Raw genomic sequence first — 19,476 nt, 5'->3', positions numbered from 1 at the left:
TAAACATACAAACCTACATGTATGCACACATACATCCACATACCAGAGTATATGCTGCAAATTATGTCATTTTATGGGTTAGAAACAATGTTGCAAGAATGGGAAATAAGATGAACAATCTAAAACATTTATTTTTTTGAGTACCTAAACTGTTAAACATATTCACCAACATAAAATATCAATCAGGAAATCCTGAGGAGAAAAAAAAAGAGAAAACAGAAGAGGATTTATTAAGCATGGGCAAAGTATAGGAGAAAATAAATTAATAAATAAATAAGGTAGCTTAAGAGATATGTATCCTAATTTTCTTTCTCAGCATTATACTTTTAACATAGTAGACATATAAATAACATTAACTGAACAAAAACAATAAAAACAAGATGAAATAAGACTCAATGCAAGGAGTTAACAGACCAAGAAAATAAGAATCCTGATCTTTTTATCTCCTTTATATGTCATAAAGCACACAAGGAGGTCATGGTAGAAACATTGTCATCCTAACAGGACAAGGCAAACAATGCCGTTCCTTAAGTAATTAGCGGCAGAGAAAAACATGGATCAGGTGCTATGAACTGACTTAAAGTAATTAACATAAAATAATCTGCAATCTCCATCATTAATGTAAATCTTGGAAGATGACCCTTAACTACTCTACAAGCCTTGCAAAGACTCCCTGTGTCGGAGATCCCCCAAGACCATCCCCTAGGTTCAGTGATTCTCTAGGAGTAAATACAGGACTCTGCAAATAGTCATATTCATAAGTAAGATTTATTACAGTGAAAGGATACAAATCAAAATCAGCAAAAAAAGTAGTCTGGAGGAAATCAGGTATAAGCCTATAAGAATTCTCTCCTAGTAAAGTCACACAGAGCACACTTAATTCCTCCAGCAACAAATTCTGACAACATACATAAAATACTGTCTACCAGGAAAGTTCACCAGAGACTGAGTACTCCAAGCATGCATTGGAGCTAGTCATATGGCCCCTCTGCCTTCAAAATTTCAGATTGCCAAAAGGAAAGCAAGTGCTTAGCATAAATTACATGGTTTGTATAGTCTAGGCACAGTGAGTCACTGTTCCTTGCCATTCAAGGAAGAGTTTTATCAGTGTAGGAAACTGTTTACTACAAAAGTTCCAAAGGACTGGGGATGTAGTTCAGTGATAGGGTGCTTGCCTAGTATGTACCACACTTGAGCTCACAAGATAAATAAATAAATAAATAAGAGCTCAAGTTCCCAGACATCAGCTAAGAGCCAACCTTGCAGAAAGGCCTGTTAAGAATTACAATCTCAGGTCTGCTATATTAACTATTTTCACCAACTACTATTTAACATTCCTCTTTTTATAATGGTCTCCAATCTCTAAAATCAGTCTTGTTCCCGATACAATCTATAGACAAGACAGATTCCAAAAATGGAAAAATGACAATACACTCAATATGGCTGAGAAATATATAAGAATGCATGCAAAAGAACCTAGGCCTAATATCTAGTAAAAACTAGTTCTCTAGCACAATTCAAATATCTGCTTACATGACAAAACATACTAATGGCACTGCTTTTCAATCTTTGCCTAGCACTGTTGAATACACAGACGCAGGCTGGAGTTATAGCTCAGTGATAGAGCGCTTGCCTGGCATATGTGAGGCACTGGGTTCAATTCTCAGCACTACATAAAAAGAAATAAAGGTCCATCAACAACTAAAAAAAAATATTTTCACACACACACACACACACACACACACACACGCATGGCATTATATGACATTAAAGGCCCAATCAAAAGGCCAGTACTACTGGGCCCGGTGACCAAGGCCTGTAATCCCAGAGGTTGGGAGGCTAAGGTAGGAGAATCACAAGCTCAAAGCTTAGCAAGGCCCTAAGCAACTTAGTGAGACCTTGTCTCAAAAAAAAAAAAAAAAAAAAAAAAAAATTAAAGGGTGGGGGATGTGGCTCAGTGGTAAAGAACCTCTGTGTTCAATCCCTGGTATAAAAAAAGCCAGAACTGGTACATTCTGTAGAATATTAAAAACAAAATCCACTGGTTTAACTTCTTTTAAATATATTTTTTAAAATTTATTTAGTTATAGATGAACACAATATACCTTTATTTTATTTATTTATTTTTATGTGGTGCTGAGGCTCAAACCCAGTGCCTTACACACACTAGGCAAGCACTATACCACTGAGCCACAACCCCAACCCTGGTGTAACTTTTAACTTTAATACCACTGAGCCACAACCCCAACCCTGGTGTAACTTTTAACTTTAATATCATTCTCTTTGACACATGACACTTTTTAGAAAACTTTCATAAACATTTTCCCATGTATTATAAGCATCAACAAATTCAATAAGATATCTTTGTAATCCCAATTGTTATGGTACATTAAGATCTTTAAGGTAGAGATCACTCCTTCAATGATTAAGGGGAAACATAAGATAAAAATCAAGATTTTATTACTTAAGGCCCTGAGGGGTACATGGCACACCTGGAAGACACACACACACACACACACACACACACACACACACATCAGAAAATGGAGTGGCAGATCCCCAAGCTAACTTATTCGGGTCCAGGAAGTTATCCAAACAGATTTTCCTTGGGGAGTTTTAACTAGTGAGTTTAAATCAAGCAGACATAAGTTCCAATAGGTCACACTGTGACTGACAGGGAATCACATCAGACTATCTGCACAGCCCCTGCACCTAGTTGTTACCAGGAGGTGGTTGCAGGAGGTGGCTGCAGGAGGTGGTTGCATAAGACAGAAGTCTGGACTGACAATACCAAGGAACTGGGAGGGGATACAGAACTGGAAATTCGATTAAGGGTGACTGAGCATTGCTTCCAATTAAAATTTTAAAAAAAAATTAATATATATTTGATATGGATGCTGAGGAAACAAAAAATTATAAGAATTCATTACATTATGGTATAAATGTAGCCCCCAAAATGGGTTAATGCCACTATAAAAAGGGCTTGTAGGGCTGGGGTTGTAGCTCAATGGTAGAGCGCTTGCCTCGAGTTCGTGAGGCCCTGGGTTCAGTCCCCCCACCCCATAAAAATAAACAAATAAAAATGAAGATATTGTGTTCATCTACAACTAAAAAAATATATTTTTTTTTAAAAAAAGGGCTTGTAGGAGTGGGTACACTCTCTTGCCCTTCCACTTTCCACCATCTGTGGATGTAGCAAGGAAGCCCTCACCACATGCCAATACCTTGATCTAGGCCTTCCCTGACTCCAGAACTGTGAGAAATAAATTTCTACTTTTTACAAACTACCCAATCAGGTATTCTATTATAGCAACGCAAAATGAACTAAGATACCATTAGACAACCAATTCATTTTTAATGTTTTTAAATTTTAATTTTCCTTAGACAATAAAGAGGTCTTTATATTAGGATGACATACCTTAAATTCTTTTTTTTTAAAGAGAGAGTGAGAGAGAGAGGGGGACAGAGAGAGAGAGAGAGAGAGAGAATTTTAATATTTATTTATTTTTTCTTAGTTCTCGGCGGACACAACATCTTCATTTGTATGTGGTGCTGAGGATCGAACCCAGGCCGCACGCACGCCAGGCGAGTGCGCTACCGCTTGAGCCACATCCCCAGCCTGATATACCTTAAATTCTTTATAAATCATCACAGAAGAGATAAAAAATGTTTAACAATCCTAGGTAAAATTTGGCTCCAAATTTGTTCAGGTAAAATAATGATTATTTTGGTATTTGAGAAAGGATACCTGAGCTGAAGTTGTTGCTCAGTGGAAGAGTGCCTGCCTGGCATGCACAAAGCCCTGGGGTTGAAACCTGATATTGCCAGAAAAAAAAAGGAGAGAATGTTTTTGAAAAACTCTAGACTGTTAATACCCAAATCTCATTAAATCTCCCAATTTTTGTTTTAAAACCTCTTATGAAACATTATTCATATACCCTGGAAATGACACTAGGTGGCATCAGAAACATATTCCTCTTAACAAAAAGAATAACCAAGGGGCCGGGGTTGTGGCTCACTGGTAGAATGCTCGCCTAGTATGCGTGAGGCACTGGGTTTGAACCTCAGCACCACATAAAATAAATAAATAAAATAAATGTTAAAAAAAAAAAAACTCATGAGTCAACAAAGAAACCATAATAAAACTTTAAATAAATAAACTCGTGTGTGTGTGTGTGTGTGTGTGTGTATGTGTGTTTGTGTGTTGCTGGGGATCAAACTTAGGGCTTCATGCACATTTAGCAGGCACTCTACCTCTGAGCTATACCCTCAGCTCTAAATTACTTTTTTAAAGAGTATCTACATCAGATGACATGTTACTCAGCCTTTCACTGATGTGACCAAATACCTGACAAGAACAACTTAGAGAAGGAAAAGTTATTTTAGCTCACAGTTTGAGAAGTCTCAGTCAATAGTCAACCAACTCCATTGCTCTGGGCCTGAAGTGAGACAGAGCATCACAGCAGATTGGCATGATAGAAAGCTACTCAATTGCAGCCAAGAAAGAAAGAATGCAAGAAGACAGAAGGACAAGATAAAATCCCTGGGGCTGGGGTTGTAACTTATAAATTAGGCAGTAAGATGAAAATAATAATAATTAAATATACTGTGTAGTAAAACTGCCATCACTGCTTTTGAATTTGGGAGCTATTATTGAGTAAAACAAGAGTAACTTGAAGCAAGCACTACAACACCAGAACAGCTGATCTGATAACATGGTTACTAAGAGACTAACAGGCAGGGAACATGTACAGCTGAACAAAGATGATTAAGGCAGGACAGATCAGGATGGTATAAGACTTCATCAAACTACTTGAAATAGTACGTAATTTAGAACTTATGAACTGCTTATTTCTGGAATTTCCCTATTTTTGTACTACTATTGACCTCAGATAACTTAAACCCTGGAAAGCCAAAGTACAACTAAGGGGAGACTACTATAAATCCATACAATGGAATTTTATTCAGTCATAAAGAGGAATAAATTACTGGTATGTAGTATATAGAAAAACTTTAAAAACATGATTAATGAAAAAAGTCACTAGCAACTCAGGAGGCTGAGGCAGAAGGATTATAAGTTTGCAGCCAGTCTCCTCTTAGAGAGGAGGCCCTACACAACTTAGTGAGACCCTATCTCAAAAAAAAAAAAAAAAAGGATGGGAATGCGGCTTAGCAGTTAAGTGTCCCTGGGTTCAATCTTCAATAACAAAAGTTAGACACAAAAGGTGGGACTTATTATATGACTTCACTTATGTGAATACAGAATAGGTAAATCCCTAGGATCAGAAAGCAGATTGGTGGTTGCCATGGTTGGGATAAGGGTAGCATAAGGAATGACTGTTTAATGGGTAGACAGTTTTCTTCTAGAGTAGTGCAATATTTTAGAACTTTAGGTAGATGGTAGCTGCAAACATTGTGAATGTACTAAATGCTATTAAATGTACACTCTAAAATGACTGATTTTATTTTATATGAATCTCACCTTCTGACATTACCACATATATATTGTGGTTTTTGCCAGGTTTACCAATCTCACAACTCACATAGCCCTGTTATTTCTTAAATAACTAAAATAATAAAGTCAAAATATTTGGCTTTGGGCTGGGGATGTGGCTCAAGCGGTGGCACTCACCTGGCATGTGTGCGGCCCAGGTTCGATCCTCAGCACCACATACAAACAAAGATGCTGTGTTTGCCGAAAACTAAAAAATAAATATTAAAAGAAAATTCTCTCTCTCTTTAAAAAAAAAAAAATTGGCTTTGTGTCCTTAGTTCTTAAAGTAGCTTCAGAACAGCTTCCCAAAGTGATAAAAATGAATTCAATTTTTTTGTTATAAAGTTGGAATACTTTTTTTAAAAAAAATATTTATTTCTTTCTTTTTTTTAGTTTTCAGCGGACACAACATCTTTGTTTGTATGTGGTGCTGAGGATCGAACCCGGGCCGCACGCATGCCAGGCGAGCGTGCTACCGCTTGAGCCAAATCCCCAGCCCAAGTTGAAATACTTTTAAGCCTTCTTTCATCAATACTTTTAAGCCCTTCTTTCATCAATTCTTTTTTACCCTTCTCCCTAAAGCTATACATAGAATCTAGAATTTCTCTTCCCCAAGGCAGGACACAGAAACAAAAAATACTCTACACCCAACCCACCCTCATCTCCCACACCTTTCTATCTTGGAACTGGCCATAAAGAAATTCTCTGACCTATCTTTTCTGATAGTGCAAGACCCCCATTTCAAAAGGAATCTGGCCTCATACCTAAAAAGGAATGCTACACAGAGAGGCCAAGAAGATTTTTAAACAGACTAGCCTTGCTTGTGGGTTTCCTCCCCTCAGCCTATTAGCATTAGTAACACATTTTGTGTTCAATCACATTTCTAAACAGTTGTCTATGCTTGAGTCATGCATATATAATGAAATCTCTATGAAAAACCAAAGTACAGGGTTTACAGTGTTCCTGGACAGCTAAGCACATGGAAGCGTGGCTTAAAGGAAGAGCAATTCATCCACATGCCAGGAGGATGGCATGCACCAACTCACAGAAGAGGAAGCTCCTGCACTCAGTACACTTCCAGACATCATGTAGTTCCTCATCTATTTATTTGTGTCCTTTAAAATGTGTTTATAATTCAATACAACAATTGTCTATGTAACATTTACATTGTATAAATAATCTAGAAATTATTTAAAGTATATGGAGGCTATACATAAATTATATGTAAATACTGTGCCACTATGTATAAGAAATTTGAGAATCTGCAGATTTTGAAATCTGAGAGATTCCTGGAACAAACTCTCCACAAATACTAAGGACTACTGTATTTACTTCACTTAGCCTAGGCTAGGACTCCACCAACCTTAGTCTAGGAATCCTTTCTATGACACATGACCTCAAAATCAAATACTCTCCTTTAAGTTGGTGGCAGTAGTTTTAAAAGGGGTGTTGTAGAATTAGGTATAGTATTTTTAAGGAAAATGTAGATACCTAAAACTACCCTTAGACTTTATGAGGGTGCACATCCCATATATATATATATATTTTTTAAGTTCCAAAGGCTAAATAAGAAGGGTTGGGGCTTTTATAGACATGTGGGGACCAGGTTGGGAAATCTGAAAATGGCTTTTATATTAGATACTTTTACTAAATTAACGTTAAACTTTCTGGATCTAATAATATATTACAGTAATTTAGGAGACTGTCCTTGATCTTAGAAAAAAATATTTAAGGATACAGTATAATATTGTCCTTGACTTGCTTTGAAATGTCTCAGGAAAAAATTAAATATACATACAGATAAAATAAGTATGGCTAAATATTTACAAACTGATCCAGGCAAAGGCTTATATGGATGTTCACTGTACCATTTATTCAATTTTTCTGTAAGTTTGAAATTTTAAAAATAAAAATTTGGGGAAAGGAGAAGTGCCATAAGGAGAAGTGCCTGGTTCTCTCTACAGCCTAAGAATCCCAAACTTCAGGTAATATTAGGAAATCCCTTGATCAAAAATTCAGGTCTCTTCTTGCTACACAAAGAATTCCTCCCCCATCCCCTCTTCTGGGATGAACAAATGGGTAAAACTTTCTATTCCATGGAAGACAAAAGGCTGATAATTCTAAAGTATGGATTAGATTACATTTTAATGGGAGCAAGTTTGCTATTGTACCTTGAAAATTATTATTATACCTATTCTAAAGGTCAGAGGAAAGGGTATGAAATTGGCAGAAAATTAATGGGTGCCTTAGGTAGCCAGGCAGAACCATTGAAGGTAAAATGGTATGACTTACAAGGACAGGCAGAAAACAGCATGCCCAGACTATCATACATGCCCTGCTTCTCACACAAAATCCATTAAATATCATCTAATGTATATTTAAGTACCCACTGTATTTCAAAGATGTTCCCTATCATGTATTAAATATGTATACCACAGAGTTGTATAGAGAAGCAACACAATGTCACAAAATTTAGAATCATTTCTATTAAAAAAAAAAAAAAGTTCTTTCCCAGGAAATGTATTCATTAACATTATAACCATACTGAATCTTTCCTTGATGCTCACTAATTAGTACCAGTGACAGTGACAGCCTGAGAGAGTCAACAGAATATATTCAATGAAAATTCCAATCTTGTTCCATACTTCACTTTGAGAAATTACTTAAATCCTAAAAAGGAGAATAATATGTAGCAATGACAAATGAGGCTCAAGGGTTTGTTCCCCAAAAAAGCCAACATCCTTACTATCACTTACCAAGCCAGCAGTAAGAGAAGGGGCAGACTGTCCAAGGGACTGATTTCTCATTCGAACCAGGTTTGATGCTTCTCCTGAAGATTGCCAAGTCACCTGTCCCACGCTGCTGTGTACACTGCTGGACAAAGGGAGCAGCTGCTTACCTTCAAACCAAGGGTCAAAAAATATATATGTAATTATTTATTGATAAATAAATGAAAAAATACAGATGCAATGATGTCAAGTGGATATAATCATATTAATACAAAGTAAAGTCTTTCTTATCCATTTTATAATCTATAGTGCATTAAAATGTCCAAATGTCTGGGTGGTAGTGAGAATTCCAAGTAGGACACTGAAATGAATTGACTGTTTTCAGTAATATTCAATAACATGCCAACCTCCTACCTTGATATATACCTAACCATCAGTATGGGAGTTTTCCAATCTCTTCCAATCTACTTGGCTTCTCACTAACTCAGTGCAACATGAGTGGTACAGACAAATTTTCCTAAATAAGTCTGGCCTTGAGATTCAGAAGAGAAACAATCTACACTGCTAGAGAGCAGAAGACTCACTTAGAAGACTTCATGTGCTCAATCCAATTTACTGACTGCCTTAATCTCACTGAAAATTACATGAAAGTCACCTGTAAAGATTGTGTTTTAAAAAAAAAGACTAAGTGTCTAGAACCTCAGGAACTTGCCAGCTAACTTGCCACTTTCATCCTTTCTTCACAACATTCTTCGCATTGCTGCTAGTGGTCTAACCAAAATAAATGTAGTGGTATAATTTCCTTCCCTAAAAACTTCTGTTGGCTCTCTACTATTTAAAGAATTAAGCCAAAGAATTAATTATTTAAAGAATTAACATCATAAAAAGACCCCCATAGATCAAGATTACTTCCTGGCCTCATCTCCTTCCACTCTTTTTCACACCCATTCACTCATTCAGCTTCAGCATTATGCCTAGTACTCTCAATTGGCTTAATTTTAACCACCTAATTCACTTAAATCTTCCTGTGCCAGCAAAATCCTAGTTATTTACAGTTTTCTTGTTTTTGCTACAAACAAAATATGAGATAACTCATTTGAACAGCAATTTGGCAAAAACTAAACAAAAACAACTAAGATGTAGGAGAAAGACTAAGAACTTCACTTTGTCATGATACATATTTTTTTTCTTTTTTTTTTTAATGTTTTATTTTTTAGTTTTCGGTGGACACAACATCTTTATTTGTATGTGGTGCTGAGGATCGAACCTCGCGCTGCACGCATGCCAGCCAAGCGCGCTACCACTTGAGCCACATCCCCAGCCCTGATACATGTTTTTATACTCAAATTTTTTAAAAAACTGAGTCTGTTTTACTTTTTTTTTTTACTTTTTTTTTTAGATGCTGATGAACCTTTATTTTATTCATTTATTTATATGTGGTTCTGAAAATTGAACCCAGTGCCTCACACATGCTAGGCAAGTGATCTACCACTGAGCCACAAGCCCAGCCCTGTTTTACTTTTAATCAAAAAAAAAATGTGATACATTTTTTTAAAATCTAGTTATCTTTCAAGTCTCCTTTCAAATATACCCTTTACTGGGAAGCCTCTCCATAAAATTGTCACAAGAAATCATATTAGGGCTGGATGTCACTCAGTGGTACAGCACTCACCTGGTATGCACATGGCCCTTGGTTCAATCTGCAGCATCAAAAAAATGATGAAGGGGCTGGGGCTATAGCTCAGTGGTAGAGTGTCTGCCTTGCATGTGTGAGGCACTGGGTTCGATCCTCAGCACCACATAACAATGAATAAAATAAAGATATTGTGTCCATCTACAACTAAAAAATATTTAAAATAATAATAATAATAGTTCTCAACTCAAAATTTTCACAAACTTACAGTAAAGCCTGCATACCTGCCCTCTGAACTTCATTTTGCAAATACTACATAATCCTATAAACAACCTGCCAACTCATCACCTATATATTCTAAAGGAAAGCTAGTTTGTTGACTCATCCTACCCACAATAAAAGGCTAGTATCATCATATCCCTCTTCAAAGTAAGAGCCTGCTAGATAAAAAGGTTCATACAACTTTAGTAGAACCCAATATGAGCAAAGAGCAGTAAGAACTTGAAACACAAATGAGAAAGACTGACAAGAATTTTTTTTCATATTAACAACATTATATTATTTATTTTTTATGTGGTTCTAAGGATCAAACTCAGTGCCTCACGCATGTTAGGCAAGCACTGTACCACTGAGCTACAACCCCAGCCTCAACTGCCAAGAATTTGAGGAAAATAAACAACATAAAATAAAAGAAATATTATGTACAAACAAAACTAGCCTTTTAGTAAAACAAATAATACAGAAAAAAAGAAAATCTTAAAAATCCTAATTACTATTCTTAGGATAATTCAAGAGGTTATTGAATAAAACATTTCCAATTAAAGATAGCAGAGTGAGGGTTGAGGGTGTAGCTCAGTGAAAAAGGGTGTGCTTAGCATGAATGAGGACCTGGGTTCTAGCCCCAATACCAAAAAAAAAAAAAAAAAAAGTAGCAGAGTGAACACATGCTTTTATCTTTTGTCCTCCAGGCTATACCAAAACAGACAGACAGAAACTAACTGACTATTTAGAGGTGAAATTATTTTTTTAAAGGGCTATGGTTATAGCTCAGTGGTAGAGCATTTATGTAGCACACATGAGGCCTGGGTGCCTCTCCCCCAAAACAAAACAATTTTATAAACAAATAAAATACATATATTTTGGAGAGTGGTTGTTTTAGTTTGTTTTCATATTTTGTTTTCTTTTGGAGAGGAGGATCTAAAGTAAATAGATAGATCAGAACCAATGAAACTGGAAAGACACAAGCTATAATAAGCATAGGGGAGGCTGTAGTTAAGAGGGGTATTGGGGCTAGGGTTGCAGCTGAGTTGGTACAGTGTTTGCCTTGCATGTGTGAGGCACCGGGTTCAATTCTCAGCACTACATAAAAACAAGAAATAAAGGTATTTATGTCTGTCAACAACTAAAAAAAATTTTTTTAAAAAAGAGGGGTGTTAGTTTGTTCTGCAAAATCTTAGGTTCAGTACTCAGAAATGAAAATACCTAAAAAGGCATAAAGCAAGACAAAATGCTGAAATCAGATTATATGCAAATTCTATAGACAAAAGAGTCAAACCCAACTCCATTTCCACAGTATAGAACCTAGTAGTCACATAATTACAGGATAGAAGGGATTTAGCATTTCAGAGTAAAAGACTGGACTCTGGTTGTTAGATGATCAAAGGAAAAAGATTTAATCCAAATAATAATAAACTTTTTAAAATTTTAATTCAAAAATCCACTCATTCATGGTCAATTAGAAGATAATCACATCTCTAAAAGATGAGAATTCTATAGAACAGAAACAAGAATTGTCTATATAGATAATTGGCAAAGTAAAAATTTCAATACAAGAATGAGAAAATAAAACCAAAGGAATAACCCTGAAATGAACTGAAAGAAATAGAAACTGAAAATTGTTTACTATTAAACAAAGGAATATGATAGGATTACATTTTCTTCTCTACTTAACTAACAATTTTAGCTATGGTCAAAGGATAGACTCTCCTTTTTTCATATTCTGTTATACTAAGATTATGCTACATTTTAATTGCCTTCTATTTAGACCAAAATTTCTTTGTATATTTTTTCCCTTGAATTTTTTAATTGCCTTTTCATTGAAGAATATGGGGAAGCATATGGACTTAGGTTTGGTGAATGGAGAGAAAAAGAAAATCAAAAGGAGAAAAGAGATGTGAAATCCACATAAGAGGAGAGAGAAATCAGATTGAGGGGGAATGTAGCCAGAAGCACTGGTGAACCAAGAAATACCTATCAGTTCAGGTGGTTAGCATTTAGAGTCCATGAAGAAGATATAAGGAGAGAAAACAGTCTTACCTAGGAGTGTTCCATACAAGACTGGCAAAGAAGAGGCTGTCAAAATGTTCAGTTGATACAACTTTAAATATTAACAACAAAGTCCCACATTTCTTTTTGTTTGTTTTGTTGTTATTGCTGGGTTTTGTTTGCTCTCATTTTCTGGTTGTTGTTGTGGGGTTTAAACCCAGGGCCTTATGCATGTAAAACATGCTCTCTACCACTCAGTCTCCCACATTCAGACAAAATCAGATATTTACCTGACAGAGAACTGGTCAGACTTCCTCTCCGCAACTTACAGTCATCCTGACTAAGTTGTCGCTGGAGTTTAGCTTTTCCAGTAGATGAAAAGATGTCAGGATTACTGAGCTTCCTGAAGAGCAGGGGACTAAGTCCAGTTACCACATCCTTCAAAGAAAAAAAAAAAAGAGTAAAACATTATAGTTTTTTAGTCACTTTCCTGAAGTATAAGAACTTTACACTGAACATCTCTACAACATTCATTAGTTAAAAAGTATCAGTATTTTATATTTCCCACTCAATAGCTAAAGCCGGAAACATAGTTCCCTTAATAAAAGCCTGGTATGCTTTGCAAGGACATGGAATTTTTTCTTTTCTTTTTTTTTTTAACCAGGGATTGAACCTAGGGGCACTTAACCACTGAGTCACATCCCCAGCCCTTAATTTTGTTTTTTTTTTTTAAGATAGGGTCTCAGGGGCTGGGGCTATAGTTCAGTGGTAGAGCACCTGCCTTGCATGTGTAAGGCACTGGGTTCAAGCAAAGAAAGGAAGGAAGGAAGGAAGGAAGGAAGGAAGGAAGGAAGGAAGGAAGGAAGGAAGGAAGGAAGGAAGGAAGGAAGGAAGATGTGTCCATCTACAACTAAAAAATATATATTAAAAAAAATAATAGGGGGGCTGGGGATGTGGCTCAAGCTGTAACGCGCTCGCCTGGCATGCGTGGGGCACTGGGTTCGATCTTCAGCACCACATAAAAATAAAATAAAGATGTTGTGTCCACCAAAAACTGAAAAATAAGTATTTTTTAAAAAATTCTCTCTCTCTCTCTCTTAAAAAAAAAAATAGGGTCTCACTAAGTTGCTTGGTTAGGGCCGGCCTTGACCTTACAATCTTCCTGCCTCAGCCTCCCAAGCCACTGGGACAAGGGATACTGATTATGAAATGACAAAGGAAAAATAGAGAAGGCTCACAAAATGACATAAAACTTCTAATTATATTTATCTACTTACTGTTCTTCTTTTAATCACACTCTTCCCATATCCAGTAAAGAAAAGTTTTTTGGTGTTTGTTATTGTTGTTGTTTTTGACAGGATCTTACTATGTTGCCTAAGATGGCCTGGACTCAAGCAATCCTCCAGCCTCAACCTCCCAAGTAGCTGGGAATACAGGCACAGGCCATTACATCTGGGTTTAGTTTTTTGTGTGTGGTTTATTTATTTAGTTAGTTAGTTTTAGGTGGACATAATATTTTTTTTTTAATGAGAGAGAATTTTTCTTTTTAATATTTTATTTTTTAGTTTTCGGCGGACACAACATTTTTATTGGTATGTGGTGCTGAGGATCAAACCCTGGCTGCACGCATGCCAGGCGAGCGCACTACGGCTTGAGCCACAACCCCAGCCCAATCTTTATTTTATTTTTATGTGGCGCTAAGGGTCAAACCCAGTGCCTCATGCATGCCAGGCAAGCGCGCTACCACTTGAGCCACATCCCAGCCCCTGTGGTTTTTTTCTTAATATTTATTTTTTAGAAATAGTTGGACACATACCTTTTCTTTATTTATTTTTATTTGTGGTGCTGAGGATCAAACCCAGCGCCTCGCACATGCTAGGCGAACGCTCTACCACTGAGCCACAACCCCAACCCAATGGGTTTAGTTTTTAAATAAATCATCAAATAGCAGGCCTTCCTTTACCTATTATGCAAAGTTAGAAATACCACTAATATTCAATTAGTCCTAAATGAAAACTTAGAGCTTTATTCAGATGCCTATAATAAAAGCCAATATGTTTTCAAACAAAAAAGTATAAAAATACTATGGAGAAGATAGAGACAATATGAAATACTGACAGAGTTTCCCTTTTGCCTCATTTTAGTCTTGTTCATCCACTGCACCCCAATGCCTTTTCCTCCTCACTCAGTAAACAATATACAACACCATCAAGATATGTATGTTTTAAAGGGAAATCCTACCTTTTTAACAGTATTAACTGGTAGAAAAATTAGACAAATGAGGCACATCTTCAGGAAGGTAGCTACTGTGGTTTGGATATGGTTTGCTCCCCAAAGGTTCACATGATGGAAGCTTGATCTTCAATGTGGCTACGCTGAGAAGCAGTGGAACCTTTAAGAGTTGGGGGGCTAGTGGGCAGTAATTAGGTCCTTAGGAGTACTCCTGCCATTAAGAAGGACTAATGTAGTTCTACAAGGAACCTGGTTAGTTCCCTCAAGAGTGAGTTGCTATAAAAAGAGCAAGCCTAGCCCCTAAAACTTTCTGGCTTCCTATTTCACTATGTGATTTCCCTCTCACATGTACTCCCACCATGAAACCCTCCATTATGCTTTTTAATGTAGGCAAAAAGCCCTCAACAGAATAAGCAGATGAACCTAGATCTCCAAAACAGTAAGTTAAATAAACCTCTTTTTTTATAAAGTTCCCAGGCTTGGGTATTTTGTTATAGAAACATAAGATGGACTGTTACAGAAGCTATAAGTAGTGAGTGCATTACTAGATATTATAGGGACAAAATAAGAAGTCTAAGAAACAACTGATACCTATGTCATCCAGCATTTGAAAAAGAAGATTCAGGACTCGGGTATAGCACCTACCTAACAACCAAGAAGCCACTGAGTTCAATCCAAAGGAAGAAAAAGAAAGAAGGGAAGGACAGAAAGGGAGAAAGGAAGACTCAAGTAACAGGCACCATGGAATACTAAAAGCCACAAAGGAAAAAATGGGAAAATGTCCACTTCTCTAAGACAAGATGAAAGAGAAGAAAATCTCTAAGGTCATATGTTGATTCACGAGTTCATAAACATGGGAAAATACGAATATTGGTTGGTGGTGACCATCCAGGACATAATTTACCAATGTTTAAGCACAAAACATGGATAAAAGGATAAAGGTAAAGTTGAGACATTGAATCATCAAAGTCTCCCACGTGTCTAGGCAAATACAGTGGAAGTGAGCAGTGATAAAGGTAAATTGGAAACAGTAGTTAATGGTGCAAAATATAGCAAGAGAGCAACATATACTTCTACCACTTGGTGTATCAAGATTCATAGGAATTGTTTATTATAAGAAATAATTCAGTGCAGGAGGCATCCAATCAGTCTTCACCAAAGAAGAAAGAACAACCAAGAGAGGACTCAGTCGGCACCAATTAAGAGAAAAATATATCCTTTTCAATCTCTCTAGTCCCTATTGGGACATACCAAAGAAAAAAAGCCAGAAAACAGAGGGAAGAAAAAAATGAAAGACTGGATCATGACCTTTCTTATTCCTAATCTCTTCTTTCAAAACCTGGCAAAGGGAAGAAAATTTAAATTAGATAAGAAATTTAACTTTGAAGCTAGGCCGTCTTTTTAACTTTTGCTGAAAGTATATTACTTGTTGCACAGATATACACATACCTAAGCATACAACTCAGTGAATTTTCACAAAGTGAACATACCCATGTAACCAGCATCAACATTAAAAGAAAAGGCTAGGATTATGGCTCAATGGTTGAGCACTTGTCTGGCATGTGTGAGGCACTGGGTTCAATTCTCAGTACCATATGTAAGTAAATAAATAAAGGTCCATCAATAACTAAATACATATGTATATATTTATATATTTTTTTCAAAGATTAAAAGAAAGATATAATCAGCATCCCAAAAAGCCCCCTTGTGCTTTCTTCTAATCACTATCCCTGATCCCCTCACACACCCCAGGGGATCTCAAGACTTTTTTTTTTCTTAGTTTTCAGTGGACATAACATCTTTATTTTATTTTTATGTGCATGCCAGGCGAGCGCGTTACCACTTGAGCCACATCCCCAGCCCGGGATCTCAGATTTTTAACAGCATAACTAATTATACAAAGTCCAAAAACTTGATATGAATGTAATCACTCAAAATGAACTCTTTTGCATCTTACTTCTTATACTCAACTAGACTGAAGCTTTTTTTTAAATATGTATTTAGTTGTAGATAAACACACAGTATCTTTATTTATTTTTATGTGGTGCTGAGGATTGAACCCAGTGCCTCACATATGCAAGGCAAGTGCTTTACCACTGAGCTACAGCCCCAGCCCCAGATTGAAGCTTTTTAATTTTGTTGTTGTTGTTGTTGTTGTTGTTTTTAGTTGTAGATGAACACAATTCCTTATATTTATTTATTTATTTTTATGTGGTGCCGAGGATCGAACTCAGTGCCTCACACATGCTAGGCAAGCAGCTCTACCACTGAGCTATAACTCCAGCCCCCTAGACTGAACTTTTTTAAAATAAGTATTTTGTTAATTGTCAATGGATCTTTATTTATTTTTATGTGGTGCAGAGAATCGAGCCCTGTGCCTCACATATACTAGACAAGTGTCTACCACTGAGCCATGACCCCAGCCCTAGACTGAACTTTTTAAAATAGCAGAGCATTACTGAATTTACTTCGAAGTAATCAAAGGACAGGACTAGAAAACAAAGCAAGTAAGACCAAACCACATGTAGCCCTAGAGAAAGAAAAGAAGCATGAGAAGAACTTCCTTACTAACTTCCACCCTTATTTCTTAAAGTTTTCTACATTTCTAATCCCTTATGAGGTCCAGCAAACCTACAGGTTTTGTTGTTCTTTTCTGCTTAAATTAGATTATATTGTTCTCTATCATTTCTATAGTCAAATGATTCTTTTTTTAATATTTTTTAAGTTGTAGATTGACTTAATGTGGTGCTGAGGATTGAACCCAGTGCCTCATACATGCAAGGCAAGCGCTTTACCACTGAGCTGTAGCCCCTGCCCTCAAATGATTCTTAAAATAGAGAGTTAAGGAGAAAAAGGCAACAAGAGTGACTTTCAGTTTTCTGGCTGGGGTGGTATGCTTAGCAGCAAGAGAATACAGAAGGAAAAACAAGTTTACAAATAAAACACTGCTATGGCAATAGTAAATATTACCAAACCTATAAATTTACAGCAGTTTTCTAACAACCATTAGGAGAACTATAAATGTTTAGTACAAAAGAAAGAAAACCAAAGGAAACAATGAATAATTCTCTTCTTGCCTAAAACAGTGATTCTAAAAGTGTGGTCCCAAAACCAGCTTGAACTTGTTCTCAATCCTCATCCCAGATCTACTAAATCAAAAATTTCAGTGGAGGGGCTGGGGTTGTGGCTCAGCAGTAGAGCATTCGCCTAGTGCATGCAGGGGCCTGGGTTTGATCCTAAGCACCCCATAAAAATAAATAAAATAAAGGTATTATGTTCAACTAAAAAATAAATAAATATTTTTTTAAAATTCCATGGAGAGTCCAGAAATCTGTTTCAACAAGCCATCCAGGTGATTCTGAAGCACACCAAAGTTTGAGAGCAATAAGACTAAATCAACAACTTGCTATATGATGCCACCATACAGAAGTTGATCAACTGTGAGAAATCAGCCACAAATTATTTGAAATTGATAATCAAGTATTCAAGTTTGCAACTGGTTTACTTTCCAAATTAAATGAATCTAAATGCTTATGTCTTCCTTAAAATTCATTCATTGAAATCCTAACCCCTAAGGACACTCTGGGAAGTGATTAGGTTATGTGATCACAGCTTCATGAATGAGATTAGAGCCCTTACAAATGAGGCCCAGGAGAGAAGGCACTATCTGCATAAGAGAAAGTCGTCCTCACCAGAGACCAAATTTGTCAGCACCTTGATCTTGGATTTATCAGCCTCTAAAATTATAAGTAATAAATTTATATTGTTTATAAGCTACCCAGTTTATGGAATTTTGTGATAGTAGCCCAAATATATTAATACAGCAGGTTTGGAGTAAATCCTACAAAAGTCAATTCACTTGTATGATAACATTCTTTTTATTTGCAGGGAGAGTTAACTAGGGATTGAACCCAGAGGCACTTAATGGCTTGAGCTACATCCCCAGCCCTTTTTATTTTTTGAGACAAGTCCCACTAAGTTGTTCAGGGCCTCTCTAAGTTGCCGAGGCTGGCTCTGAACCAGCAATCCTCCTGCCTTGGCCTCCCAAATTGCTAGGATTACAGGCATGCGCCACATGCCCATTTGGTAACATTCTTTCTAAAGCAAGACTTTTTTTAAAGGTGGAATTAGAGCTAGCAAGCCAGGAATTATATATAGCCTGTATTTCTCTATTGTAGTAATAATGTGTCTATTATATACCATGTAAATTTCATGCTTTAAAAAATTAAATTCCTAGACTACATAATCTCTCCATGTTCCTTCCAACTCTTAGAGTTTACTTCTTTCTCTTTTAACTCAATACTACTGAATTGTGGATATTTTTTCTATTGCTGTACATAGTCCTCACAGACTTTCCCACCCATTGACTCAAAACCATTTCCCTCCTCCAAATCTCAGACTAATTTTACCCACAAGCCTAGCAGTATACTTACATTATGCTATCAAGGATAGGATTCCAAGTAGGCAAAAAATTCACAGCTGAAAATAGGAGTATACACATTAAAAACTTGTCAGGTTGAAAAAAATGGGTTAACTCTCATTGGAAGCTGACTTTTCCCATATGACTAGCAATCCAATTGGTAAAGAGAACTCTACACCTGTGGCAAAACCTATCCTGCCAAGAGTCAAACTCCACCACATTTATCAAAGTCCATTCTCTTAATCCATATCAAAAAGCCTCTGCATGATATCCACATGCAAAATAAATGAACCTTGACCCATACTTCAAACATATCAGCACAACATACAAAAATTACTCCAAATGGATTATAAAGAAAACTTAAAAGTATAAAACTTTTGAAAGAAAATTTTTAAAAAAATATTTAACTCTGGGCTGGAGTTGTAGCTCAGTGGTAGAGTGCTTGCCTAGCAAGTGTGAGGCACTGGGTTTGATCCTCAATGCCACATAAAAAAATAAATAAAATAAAGGTATTGTGTCCATCCACAACATATACATACATATATTTAAAAGAAATTTAACTTTGACGTAGGTAAAATTCTTAGGACATAACACACAATTTTAAAAATAATGACTATATAAATTAAACATCTGCAAATTTTAAAACTTCTGCTCTTCAAAAAAGGTTTAAAAAAGAAAACATGACAGTCAGTCAGTATATATA

The 19,476-nt window shown here is 36.3% G+C and overlaps 1 protein-coding gene across 9 annotated transcripts in view; it reads right to left on the bottom strand.

Moving 5' to 3' along the window:
- Positions 1-19,476, bottom strand: part of Mast2 (microtubule associated serine/threonine kinase 2) — a 185,771-nt gene that overhangs the window by 147,562 nt on the left and 18,733 nt on the right. For all 9 annotated transcript variants that reach the window (XM_005317979.5, XM_013364009.4, XM_013364017.4 and 6 more), the window contains exons 2-3: positions 12,412-12,559; positions 8,251-8,393 (exon numbers count right to left, since the gene is read on the bottom strand). In XM_005317979.5, the coding sequence (XP_005318036.2) occupies positions 8,251-8,393; positions 12,412-12,559 (291 nt within the window). The remainder of the gene's footprint in view (positions 1-8,250; positions 8,394-12,411; positions 12,560-19,476) is intronic.

The sequence above is a fragment of the Ictidomys tridecemlineatus genome, chromosome 11, assembly GCF_052094955.1.
Source record: "Ictidomys tridecemlineatus isolate mIctTri1 chromosome 11, mIctTri1.hap1, whole genome shotgun sequence".
Taxonomy (NCBI): Eukaryota; Metazoa; Chordata; class Mammalia; order Rodentia; family Sciuridae; genus Ictidomys; species Ictidomys tridecemlineatus.
The sequence above is the reverse complement of the archived record's forward strand: the minus strand, read 5'-3'. Positions and strand labels throughout refer to the sequence as shown.